The sequence below is a fragment of the Corythoichthys intestinalis genome, chromosome 5 (genome assembly GCF_030265065.1).
Source record: "Corythoichthys intestinalis isolate RoL2023-P3 chromosome 5, ASM3026506v1, whole genome shotgun sequence".
NCBI lineage: Eukaryota > Metazoa > Chordata > Actinopteri > Syngnathiformes > Syngnathidae > Corythoichthys > Corythoichthys intestinalis.
Genome location: NC_080399.1, coordinates 53,846,300 through 53,860,527, shown reverse-complemented (window position 1 = coordinate 53,860,527; position 14,228 = coordinate 53,846,300). Strand labels below are relative to the sequence as shown.

Here is a 14,228-nt window from a genome sequence, read left to right as displayed (position 1 = left end):
TGGGCTGAATAAGAACAAATAGTAATATATATTTACTCAAAGTACTTGGGATATTCTGACACATTTATCAGTTAACTAGTCTTTAACACTCAGAACAAGATGGAGATAATTATTTGACAAGATTTAAGAAAAACAATCTGATTAAGACATTAAAAATGTGCAGTTTAATCACAAGTACATGCCAAAAGTATGGTTTCACGGACATTGCTTTTCACTCTTCAATCTGTTGAGCTTTATTTGATCTGAAATGAATGTAGTCTTAAACAGTTTCCGTCATGTTGCAATTTAAAAAGTGTACAGGCTTTTTCAGTAAAAAGGATTTATATTTCTTGAAACAATTTGGTTCAAAGGTAGAACGTGTTAGATGACTGGTTAGCATGTTTGCCTCACAGTTCTAGATCAAGGGGTTTGATCCCGAGCTTTGGCCTTCCTGTGTGAAGGTTGCATGTTTTCGCCTGCTTATGTGGGTTTTCCCTGGGTACTCCAGTTACCTCCCAAATCCCAAAAGCATGCATGTTAGACTGATTGGACACTCCAATGTTTCCATAGGTGTAATTGTGAAAAGTTGGACTTTTTTTACTTGTTAAGGGATTGTGTCTTTTATTAGACATTAGGCACATATTCTTAGTGAGATTTTGAGTTTTTTTTGCAATGTGTTCCTGATTTTAAGAATAATATTCTAAATATAAAAAAAAAATGTGCTTAGCTGTATCTGGAAAAGATATTGAGAAGAGTTCACTTGTTAGACCAAAAACACCGATTCGAAGGGAAAATCATGGTTAGAAATTTTTACTTTTTTAAATGAAAATAATTTAGCTATATTTAAGCATAATACACATTATACCATTATACATGTTTGTAACTTTTTTCTTGTTTTTAAAAGCTGGTAAGTAAGTGAACAGTGTGCATCGTGACCATCTGGATTATTGTAGAAATCAACATTTTGAAATTTGAAATTTAAAATCATCCCAATGGCCGTGGACCAGTCAGGTATGAGTTTGGCGAGGATCATAGTAGACTTAATGAAATTGAAAAACATCAAGTTGTTTTCCAAAGAGTCAATATCATCATTACATTGGTGATTTACATTCTCACTATACCTATATACAGCTTCGTAGCTAAAAAAGTTATTTTAACCAGTGGAAACACTATGGTGACCAACTGTTCAAGGCTGGTAAAAATTGTAATGAAATCACGTTACTTCATATGTGATACCACCGTCCGTGCCGGCATCCCAGGGAATAAGATCCGTCACCAACCGCTGGACCCAACCACACTCCTTGGTGCATAGGTCCTCTCCTGATAGGCCCACATTCCAGTCAGGACTGGGCCCGAGCATGGTGAGGAAAGACATTAAGTGGCGGGTCTGGTCGACAGAGAACTCAGCAGATGGAGCTGCTCGCCTGACGAGGAAGTTAAAGCATATCGGACAACACTAAATGTGGTTCTTCTTCAATACATTTTCTTAAAAACTATTGAAAATAATCCTTGATATTGAAATGAAATGCTCCAATTTACCCTCAACTTAATTGGTGAGATGTCTACTATAGGAACTACTTGAGCCTCAAGTAGCTGCACCGCAACAGGATCACAGACTTACTACCAGTGTTGTCACAGATTACTTGCAAAAGTAATTTAATTACTGATTACACCTCAAAAAGTAATCCAGTTACTTTACTGATTACTTTGTCATCAAAGTATCCGAATTACTTCAAAAGTAATTTATCGGTTCCACAAGGGCACAGGTTTGTTCAATTATATAGGTAATTTAGATCATCTTCCCATATGTTGTAAGGATAAAATTGACCCTACCATTATTAAGTGAATTACCGTATTTTCATTATGTATGGACTCACATTTACGTCTTTTCATTTGCTGAATGTGCTGGTCCATTTTTTCCCCCCTAAAACGCACGTTTGATTGGCTGATGACTTGACCGCCCCCTCCACCACACACACACGCACACTCACACAGCCCCGACAGAGTTAAATGTCGACGACATGCCGCCTCCTCCGTAGATGGGGGATTAGAAGTTTTTTTTCGGCCAGCAGCAGCCATAGTAAGTAATGTAAAAAAATAAAACGAGAATGTTGTGGAGAACACACTACTAATTTTGCTACTGAAAGTTGACCTGCATCAGAGTTAGCATAACTTTAAACTGTGTGAACTTGCTAATCTGCAAAACTCGAGTAGGAAGCTGCTTAGAGAGAAGTGTCCTCCTGTATGTGTTTTATACTGTTAATGTTAACTAAACTATGAGAAATGTAGTGAACTCTGCTGGAAACTATAGAACCAGGAAAATATAATTTAGGTTATGGTCAAATATTTCAATTTAAATATGCTAATAAAATCCAGACATTTATTCTGGTTTTCAAAATGTTTCTTTAGAGGTTTTTGGAAACAAAGCTTTGAATCGAACGGTGTATCACCGGAATCAATACAAATGAAAGTTAGTGGAAGTCAATACATATTTATTTTGCATTGATCATTTAGCCTATCAATTAATTAGGTTCATATTCGTGAGAAATGTAGCACTGACCCCGTTCAACCAATCTCCTTGGTCTTATTAATGTCCAGTCCCCAACAAAAAGTGTACATGCAGGTTATGCCGTTATATTGTCCCTACCAATGTTGAGATCAAACCTACGCCCTTGCGGTTCCATCAACTAGTTTATCTTCCTTCCTGTGCTAATTTCCTTCTAACCTGACAATACAATCATCTCAGTCATTTCACATATGTCCTTACAGTGGTATGAAAAAGTATCTGAACCTTTTGGAATTTCTCAGATTTCTGCATAAAATCACCATCAAATGTGATAAAAATCACACAGATGAAAAAACAGTGTCTGCGTTAACTAAAACCATCCAAACATTTATAGGTTTTCATATTTTAATGAGGATAGTATGCAAATAATGAAAGAAGGGGGGAAAATAAGTAAGTGGACCATCACATTTAATATGTTGTGGCACCCCCTTTGGCAGCAATAACTTCAACCAGACGCTTCCTGTAGCTGCAGATCAGTCTGGCACATCAATCAGGACTAATCTTGACTCATTCTTCTCTACAAAACTGCTGTAGTTCAGTCAGATTCCTGGGATGTCTGGCATGAATCACTGTCTTTATGTCATGCCACAGCATCTCAATGGGGTTCAAATCTGGACTTTGACTTGGCCACTCCAGAACATGTATTTTGTTCATCTGAAACCTTTCTGAAGTTGATTTACTTTTGTGTTTAGGATCATTGTCTTGTTGTAGCATCCATCCTCTTTTTAGCTTCAACTGTCTGACAGACGGCCTCAGGTTTTCCTGCAAAACCGCCTGATAAACTTTTGAATTCATTCTTCCATTAATGACGGCAAATTGCCCAGGCCCTGAGGGAGCAAAACAGCCCGAAACCATGATGCTCCCTCCATAGCTTCACGGTGGGGATGAGGTGTTGATGTTAGTGAGCTGTTCCATATTTCATCCACATATGACATTGTGTGTTCATCCCAATTTGTCAATTTTGGTTTCATCAGTCCACAAATGTTTTGCCAAAACGTCTGTGGAGTGTCCAGTTGCCTTTTTGCGAACATTAAACAAGCAACAATGTTTGTTTGAGACAGAGGTGGCTTCCTCCGTTGAGTCCTCCCAATAACACCATTCTCGGCCATAGTTTTACATATAGTTGATGTGTGACTTACAGTGATTTCAGTAAGTTTTTAGCAGACACTCTAGGGATCTTTTTTTACCTATCTGAGTATTTTGCGCTGAACTCTTGGCGTCATCTTTGGTAGACGGCCACTCCTTGGGAGAGAAGCAACAGTGCCAAACTCTCTCCATTTGTAGACAACTTCTCTGACTGTCGATTGATGAACATGCAGACCTTCAGAGATGGTTTTGTATCCTTTCCTAGCTTTATACAAATCAACAATCCTTGATCGATCGATTTTAAAGCTGGCAGGGCAGCTTTAAACCACGCATCAGTGATTGGGCACACACACCTGACTTCAATTGTTTGGTAAAAATTGGTTTCATTTGCTCTAAGAACATACGACATGAGAAAAAAAGTCTTAAATGGCATTATTATGTGAATTAGAATCCTATTTTGAGACGATTCGACTATATACAACAATTTAGCAAAGCGCAGATGACGAGAAATTAGTCTTTTAATCTGCCGGTTAGCCACGCCTACCATTATAGGGCTTTAGCGTCCCCAACAGGTGGATGACAACAGCGGTAGACTGGGCTCATCGGTTTTACTATTCAGCCCATTGAGGGGGAATTATTCAGAACGAGGAAATCGCGACGAAGAGAGCCACAAAATATCATTGTTTCAGTCTTTCTACTCCAATATTTTTACAGGATATTCTTTTATCCAAGTATTTTTCCCCAATAGCTATATAAATGGCTTGAGAAGGACCAGTCAGCCCGTCGAGGGGGAACTATTCACAAGGAGGAAAACGCGACGAAGAGAGCCTCAAAATGTCATTGTTTCTGTCTCTTTACTTCAATAGTTTTACAGGATATTCTTTTTATCCAAGTATTTTCCCCAATTGCTAAATAAATGGCATGGTCATGACAAATAACAGTCTTGTGCTAAATGGAATATGAAATCATAAAAATGCATTTATTCAGGACGACATGGCAAAATTACTCCATAATGGTCAAAACTGTCGACTTCACCTTTACTGTCACACCTCCCGAACGATATTTTATGACACCTAAATCGGACATATGTCATTTCCCTTCCCCGGCTTCGGAGAATGTAAACAAACCAAAAGGTGTGACAGCTAGCCGACATGCTAACCCGAACCGAGTGATGTTTCAAAGTCTTCCAAGCGGAAAATCACACATAACTAGCCTGAATTATTAGAGATGACGACTGGGTTGTCGATTGTCTACGCGGATCGGCAAACCGCCTGGCGGAGAGCAATTTACAGTTCGTTCCCCGGATGAGGGTGGCTCCAGTTGTTGTGCAGCTAACGTGCTGCTAAAGTGGATGAGGAGAGCTTTTTACATGCCTATCAATGATCAAACGTAAGTAGTCCTTTATTTAAAGAAGGTTTGTAGTGTTTACTTTGTAATAGCTGTATTAATATTTGACATAATACTAAACAAGATGTTTACTCACTTCCTCGTAAGTCCAATGGTCCCACACTAGTCGTCGGGCTTGTTTTGGCCAATATCCACGGTGAATGGAAACCTTTTGAAACTCCAAAAAGGCGCATACGCCTCTCTCTCATACAGAATGATTTTTCTGCAGCCGTTTGGCTAGCGTGATGCGAAAAATAAACGTATTAATCCGCAAAATCAGCTGAATCCTTCGTCCTCATACACAACAGTACGCTGTATAGTGAAGAGGACGCCTTCTACCGTACACGTCACAGCGCCCTCCTCCTCAATACAAGACCGAAGCCGGAAGTCACTCATTTTCATGGCGCGGGATTCAAAAAACTAAATAAATATAGCAATCGTTTCCACACACATCCAAGCGGTCCATATCATTCAGGAGCATAAAATACCGCGTGTATTATGAAATAAACATGCTTTTTCGTGTCACATGCACTTTAAGTCCCTTAGGCAGAGGGTTCATTTACTTATTTTTCCCCCTTCTGTCGTTCTTTGCATGCTATCCTCATTAAAATATGAAAACCTATAAATGTTTGGTGGTTTTAGTTAAAGCAGACACTCTTTTATCATCTGTGTGATTTTGACAAAGATCAGATCACATTTGATTGTGATTTTATGCAGAAATGTGAGCAATTCCCAAAGCTTACTTTTTCATACTACTGTACCCACTGTTGAAAGTGATTAAATGCAATACTTACATGTTAAGGGGCTGCCACGCTGGCCACTGAGCTTTGGTTTTAATGACAGTCAGAACCTCATCACCCTAGCCAGAAAGAACAAAAAAGAATCAATTTTATCTGATGACAAATATAAGGCCAAACCCTTTCCACATTCCACTGGTTTAGGAGTTAAAAATATTAATTGTAATGGGATCATGTACAATGCACTTCACTAGAGAATATATTATTCTAATGATGAGCATTACTGAAAAAAGCAGAAGCACCATGAAAGCAGAAAAAATCCACTGTTTAGACAAACAACAAACTGCACAACACATAAGGTAATATTGCAGCTACATTTCAGCCAGAAGTAGTAGAAGTGGTGTTGAATCATTTAAATTGAGTCATTTATATAGTATTTGGATCAGGATGGAAAACAAGCCTGTGTGATACAGTAGTGGTGCTTTTTACTTAAAATGGTATCCTGTTTACAATACCATATCCACCTTGTCTGGGTCAGAGTAACACAAGGCATGGAGACCACACAAAATACACTGTTTGGCTAAAAATGGAAAACATAATTCAGTTATACCTATAGTATAGTGTATGTTTCCCCGTTTTTACATCCCCTGTCAAAGGTTAAGCATTCTTAAACCTATGTTGTGTTTATTCCAGTAACTGAGCCACACATAAAAAGTAAGTTGGCTAGCATAAATGAGCTCAAGGTCGGACTCGCTGAAGCTTGAATTTGTAATTTGGCGCATTTCCCATGAGAACTGTGCTGCTAGATCAAAACATTGTACTTTTGCTACCACGCTAATATCTATTGTGTTAACGAAGTTTTACTGTTGATACATGTTTTATTATTATTATTATTTATTTGTTTCCTGATCCCTTTTTTGTTTTTCAGTTTGTTTCCGTCAAACGTCAAACTTTTACTGAGATTTCATTTCTTGCAAAAAGCTAAAAAATAAATGGACTTTACTCCTTTAAAATACTGTAGGAATGTCATTTTACATAGTTTTTTAAAATTGATGTCGAAACAATGTATATAAATACTATATCTCATTAGTATTGCTACTATTGAAATCAAACTCTTCAAGTATGTCTTTAAAAATTGTGTTTCTTGTATCAAAGTGCAACCCATTTATCAAGGTTCTCTATGTGTTTAATCTTTTCATGCCAAATATTCCCAACCCTACCTATTATCCTGTTGAGGCTCGCAGAGCACTAAAGCCTATAACACCTGACCTCAGGCAAAACGCAGTCAGCTACACCTTGAACTGTTTGCCATCCGGTAGCAAGGCACATAGAGAAACAAAAAAAAAATTCACACTCACATTTTCAATAAGTGGGAAATGAACCCACGCTGCCAGCACCAAAGTCACATGAATATACAACTGCAGAATCAATGATGACCGTGCAATTAATATTTGGTTTGAATTTTTGGTTATTGAGCTTGTATGTGGTGCAGTGGTGTGTGGTTGTGCGGCTCATAAGCTAAATTTGGCCTGCAAGGGGGTTCATTTCACACACACATAAACCTATTTTGAAACCCATGCTATGCAGTTTGAGAGGAACGCCGTAAAAAACGGAAGAGTTGGAACTTGTGTGAGCGAATACTTCATGAGTGCTCTTTGCGGGGTGGAGGGAAAAAAAATCTACGTGTTTGCTGTAAGCATCCAGTGCGAAGGTCATGTGACTCTTTAGTGCTGCATTTTTATTTATTTTTTACGTACCTCATTTATTAGGAGAAAGCGGCGAAATGGAAGGAGTTATGGGGGAACAGAAGAAAAGAAGGAGAGAGAGAGACAGAAGAACCACAAACAACAACAAGATATACATTGAACGCCAACACTAACTATGAATATGATGGTGCTATTGTTAGCTAATTAGATTAGATAGCTAGGAGGGAGAGTCTGTGGGATAGGTGATTGGGAGGGGTGGAGTGTACACAAATTAGCCATGTGGTCTAGAACCCAGTATTTCTGTGAATCCCTTGTGAGTGTATTTTGGTATCCTATTCTATGCTGCCTTATCGCTAATCATGAAACCGAGGTTTACTTCTTGAGTGTGTCTAATTTCAACTAGTCATGCGTGAATCCCATCTAACATGTGGTAGTCCCGCGGACGAGTGGAGGTGCCGCATGGGCGCTGCCCCAGGGCCATTGCCCTTACCCAGACAATCAGAGGGCGAGCCAGCGCAGCCTATCGCTCCATCGTCATCCACCAGGAATCCAGGGTGGTCCCCCAGGCAATCCGCACCCCCATCAACCGGCCTTCAGAGATGGGATAAAGGGACGGCTCTGGAGCCACATGCGGCTCTTTGAACCTTCTGATGCTATACGGCTCAATTTTATTTTAAATAAATGAATATTTGATAAAAATTTATTCTAGGCCTTGCAAGTTTAACAAAAAAATAACTGTTCTTCAAAAGGCAGATCAAGTCACTTTTTTTGTGTATTAATAGTACACTAATGCAACTCATTAATTCACCGACTATGTAAAGTTAAGGTGGTCACTGGTTAGGTGTCACTGGTAAGTGTCTTTGCTCTATTCACAGGTGCAGACTTTATGAAATAAATAAGTATATATATATACTTATTTATTTCATATATATATATATATATATATATATATATATATATATATATATATATACATACATACATACAGTATATACGTATATATTTATACATAGACCAGTATATAGTTCAAAAGTCAAAATGTGCATGCGGCTCCTACTGATGACTATTTTGCCGAAACTGGGTCGAAATGGCTCTTTGAGTGTTAAAGGTTGCCGACCCCTGTTCTATACCACTAATCCTAACGAGGGTCGCAAGGAGTTTTTCAAGTACAGTACATATTTGAGTCATTTTAGTCATTTAAAATTTTTTTTTTTTGTTTGGCGATACACAAGCACTGTAAATCCCATACAAATGACCTGTATACATTTTGTTTAGGGTAAATTTCAATAAAATATAGTAAACATTAGATACATAATACTTTTATAAACACTATTTACTTTGAAAGACCGGATATCTCTGCTGTTCTATTTCCTGTTTGGTGCGTGCTAAAGAGCAGGGCTTGACCCGGGTGCAAGTTAACGGACCAGAAAATAGACCTTTACCATATTTTAGTTTTGACGGACCGGAGAGGCCGGACTCGGGCAGATCCGGATCAGAGCTGAGCAGATAATGTGGACCACCTCGTACTGATTAAATACAAACATGTTTGTTGTGCTGTTCGGAAAGCACACGGACTGAGTGGAATTCCGGGGTTAGTGTTTGGTTCCTCCACTTTGTCCTGTCTCTGTGACTGCCCAATATTTTAACCTGTTGTGCCTGCTCCTTGTGTGTTAACCAATCTGCTGCCTCTTGTGTCACCTACCTGTGCCTCATTGTCTCGTTACCCCCTGTCTGTCTATATAATCCCTTCATTTTTGCGTTGCCCCTGTCGTATCGATATCTTTATTGAGTTGCTTGTCCTTGTGCTACATCCCCTTGTGTTTACCCGGCCTAAGTAAGTTTCTTTAACCTGTGCTTTGGTTTTGGTTTTCTTGGAGTAGTTTGTTTTTGGTGAACAGGTTTATGGTAAATAAATACTAGTGATGGTGAGATGGGGCATTGAACCAATCGGTTCGAGAAAGGGTTCCTTTTTCGGCGCTTTATGTGTGCACGGTACCACCTACTGGCTAAGTGTATAAACACAGTCAGTTGTCTCACAACCACATGACTGATTCGTTGATTTTTGTGTGTCTGTTGGGAAGGAATTATTTAGCAAAATATTGTCTGACCAAATCCTCTATCTACATAGATTAATACATATGTATATAATTTTTTTCTTCAACGTTTTTTTTATTGTTTTCCAGTCACAGAAGTTAAACTTGGCGTACATCTTCAACAATAGGATCGAACTCATAAACTGTGTGACCAAAATGTATGAGGGGACAGTGTTCCCTCAAACTAAAAGAAAAAAAACAAGAAAGACCTTTACATATGAAATTAAAATAACACACATACAGTGCCTTAACAGTCATAAAAACATATGATATGGTGATGCCTCCTATAGATCAGTAGTGCCAAGTAAGGGTAGTTCCCCAAAAATCAACTTACAACAAATTATACATATAAACTTAAAACAAATATGAACTCTGGGGTCCAGTACGAGCAGCCACAAACAGTACGTCACTCATGTAGTAAAACCTACAACATTTTTTTTGGTAATATTGTGTGTGTATGTGTGAAAATTATTCCCCAAATGGTATTATCATAATATAGCAAGTTGTGCAATGTTTTTTCTGAAAATGGCATGAGCGTTATCAGAGACAGGACAGTAAACATGTTTGTGTAACTTGAAAAAGGGCACATATTATGCTTGTGTATTTGAACAGTGATGTAGCTACAGGATGCAGGGGATTTTCATTGTTTTCTTCAAAAACACGTTTTTCCACAAAGACGAAGTCCTCTTTCTTGCTGGCTCCATCCTATCAACTACTGTACTTCTCCTTACCTCCTGTCTCCTAAACCTTTCACTTTCCAAACTACCTCCGAACTATCCAAACTCTCACCAGAGCGAAACTCTCCTTCAAACACACACACTTTGAATGTAGCCCGAGGTGTTTATATACTGTAGCGAGCTGTCAAACCGCACGGCAAAATCTAAAGCACTCCCTGAAGCAATACTGTGGTACAGCCGGGTAGCGAGGCTTTGGATGTCATCGTTTTCGTATGTCGTATATGAAGCGAGCCTCGGTACGCACTTCGAGGAAATGTCCCTTCATTACTGGGCACACACTTCGAAGGCTCGGCGCACCTCGTAACATCAATAATAAATACCTTTTAAGTCGATACCAGATCCCTTGATTTTCCCTGCAATTGGGTCCTCTTCCGCTAGCCAGCCCCCCTCATGCTTGTCCAAACTTATTTCCCTGAGGCCCACTTTCAGGAAAATCGAAGATATATACAGTACGACAATATATACAGTATCATCTGATTGTGTAGTACCTGCACGTGTGTATGTTTGGGTGTGCGTATGTAGGCTTTGTATAAATTATATACAGCTGGCTAAATCTTTAGATTTTATAATGGGCCATATTTTTTGTCACTCTTACCAAGGGTAATTTCAATATTTTCTTCAACTAAAAATGCATATTGATAATGTGCCGCACATAACACGTCACCATAGCCTATTAACATTCATGAAGTTAACAAATGTTGCTGGGGGGGTCAAACTCCCGCTTGTCACTCATGCTAGACCCATGTAAATACATAGGCGGGGTTTGACTTTTGGGGCGGGCGGGGCACAGCATGTTGATGACCCCGAAACGCAGTGTCAGCAATAAAATTAACTTACAAGAATATTTATAATAATAAGTTGACAATGAGCGTTTTTTGTTTCCCATAATTCTTGAGGGGAAACAGGCTCCTTAGGCAATACTTTTCGCCAAGATCGTCATCCATTGAATATGGTACGCCCGCCGGTGTCGTGCCAATGTAGTTACCCAAGTCAAAAATTGTATCCCCTGGGCGGAGCCATATGGAAGTAGATTTGTGTCTTTATTATTCAATTTAAAAAAAGTTGCACCAATAAAAAAATGTTGCTTCAATCAAAATATATATTTTCAATTAAAAAAAAAGTCACTTCAATAAAAAACAAACAAAAAAAATGTGTTTGAATGCAAAAATAAATTTGAAACTCAAAAAAAAAATGCATGTGAAAGCTATTTTTCTTTGATTGATTTTTTTTTTTTTTTTCTAATTGAAGCAACTTTTTTAATTGAGGTAATGTTGATTTGTGTTTGGGCAACATTTTGGCTAGGACTTTTTTGTCTTTATCATTCAATCAAAACTAGGTTGCTTAAAAAATATATACCGTAATTTTCGGACTATAAGCCGCTACTTTTTTCCTTCATTTTGAATCCTGCGGCTTATAGTCCAGTGCGGCTTGTCTGTTGATTTATCTGGGTTAATAGGTAATACTTTACCTTTAGGTACCACTTTCATAATGACATGGCACTATCATGGGTATTACTGAATGCTTATGACAGATGTCATTAAGTGTCATCCAGCAAATTATGTCTCTAACTCCATTTATGTCCAGCTCAGATCTTTTACATCTATTCAAAAGTGAGGTCATTTGCCAAATAACACTAAATGACATGTTATAAGCATTCATTAATGCTCATGACAGTGTCATATCATAATAAGTCTTATGGCGCCACTGTCAAATAGTGTTACCAAATACCATACCTAGCAATTAATGAAACAACTAGAACAGTAACTGAAAAAATAATTAGCACAGAACATGAATTTTGATTGTTATTTACATATGTAGCACGGCAATGCATGCTAGGAGGCATGTTGTACAACAACCGAGTTAACAGCAGGTGGCAGCAGAAGTTGACTGTCTCCCCCAAGGGAGCAGTAATGGCCAAATAGAGCTTCTTGAAAAAATGAAGCTTGACAGCCAATTGGTTCAAAGCTCCATAGCGGTTCATTTGGTCTTATGACAGTCTTATGATGCCGCTGTCAAATAAAGTGTTACCTGTTTTATCTTTTGGTGTAAATATTCCATAATACGGTGAGGACAGCTGCGGCTTATAGCCCAGTGCGGCTTATCCATGAACAAATGTCATTTTCGTGTCAAATTTTGGGGGTGTGGTGGCTTATCGTCAGGTGCGCCTGATAGTGCGAAAATTACGGTATTTTCAAAAAGAAAAATCACTTCAATCAAAAAATAGAAAAATTTCAATCATAGAAAACGTTTTTGAAAGCGAAAAAATATCTGAGATTGAAAGATTTGCATTTGAACACTTAATTTTCATTGAAAAAGTTTTCTTTGATTGAAGCAATCCTATTTGTGTTTGGGCCATATTATGGGGAGGATATTTGTGTCTAACTCATTCAATCCCCCCCCAAAAAGTTGCTTCAATCAAAAAAATAATATATTTTCAATCAAAGAAAAAAATCATATGAAAAAAAATAAAATTGACCTCCCCTAATTTTATTTATTTATTTATTTTTTGAAAATTATATCCAAAGCAAATTACCGTCTAAGGTGCTAGTCACATGATCTGTTCGAAAAATAATTTTGCTCCCATTATAAAATTATATATTTTTTGTTCATTTCATTCATTTTTTTGCAGTTTTATTGCTTAACAACTTTTATATGTATATGAAGGTCAATTTCATGCAATGACACTTTTCGGCCCCCCTTTAAAATCCGCTTATGTGTAAATAGTGTAGGAACAAAATGTCTACTGAGCTAAACCTACTAGTTCCCTCCGAAAATAATGTCCCTGGTGCCAAATTCACTGGTAAACAGGGGTGAAAGTGGACCAGAACGGTCAGGAACGCAGTTCCGGTATAAGATTCCGGTCAGGAACACAGTTCCGGTATAAGATTCAGGGCTGGAACGCTGTTCCGGTATACTGTGCTTTGATTCTGATAATATGACAGCAAATGTCAAAAGACTATGTAAAAAAAAAAAAAAAAAGATACAAAGCTGCCACACATGCATTTAATCTCCACGACGAAAACAATCTACCAACATCAGATTTACGTACACAAGTGTTAACAACAAGCATAATAAAGGGCTTGTGTAGCGTAATCCGTTTCCACCTATATTTATTATTTATTTTGTTCCACGGACGGCATGGAGGTTTCCCCAGCTGCTGCAGTTATCCGAGTCTGACGGAGACGAGTCACGTCAATGTGCTAATGCACACAGCAAAGCAAAATGCCTGGACTCATTTATCCATTCAACTGGCTGACATACTGACACAGATAGTTAGCTCAGATTGGTTCAAATGTGCATGTTTTCTGAAACGGCAAAAAAAAAAAAAAAAAGTTTTGAATTGATGCGACAAAAAAAAAAAAGGCAATGCAACGGAAAATGGATAAAATCTTTAAGAACAAGGCAAGAGTTAGGAGGCATATTTATCATATTTAGTTTTATTTGCTCCGATGGGGAGGTTCAGATCATCTGTGCGCAATGTACACTTTGGAATTATATTTGTTTATTTATGTTAGGCTACTTATTCATTTCCCTATGATTTAAAAAAGTCAATGTTTGCGCGATCTTCAAACAATCTACTTATTTTTCTGAATGTATGTCACTGATATCTTTATTATTACAAAAAACACAACAAAAAAATAAATGTTTACATTAACTTCAATTTTACTATACAGCATGTGTTCTTAAGTAGTTAAGATTTGGTATTTAGTATGTGGGGAACATATTGTAAACTGTAAACTGTATTTTTGCACTGTTAATAACCAATATTTATTACTGAATGCTATAACACGTCACTTTACCTAAACGACTGCCGCGGTCTACAAATGGACGCATACTGTAAACCAGAGGTTGCGCTAGACTTTTTCGTTGTCTGTCATTTTGACTGACGGTCATAAAAATCCGGTCATAATCTATTTTTACCCGTCACTTAAATTCTT

General features: G+C 37.9%; 1 protein-coding gene across 1 annotated transcript in view; it reads right to left on the bottom strand.

Moving 5' to 3' along the window:
* The window catches only part of LOC130915671 (spondin-1-like), a 175,614-nt gene that overhangs the window by 27,284 nt on the left and 134,102 nt on the right, over positions 1-14,228 (bottom strand). The window contains exons 7-8 of the mRNA XM_057835646.1: positions 5,812-5,876; positions 1,202-1,403 (exon numbers count right to left, since the gene is read on the bottom strand). Coding sequence (XP_057691629.1) covers positions 1,202-1,403; positions 5,812-5,876 — 267 coding nt within the window. The remainder of the gene's footprint in view (positions 1-1,201; positions 1,404-5,811; positions 5,877-14,228) is intronic.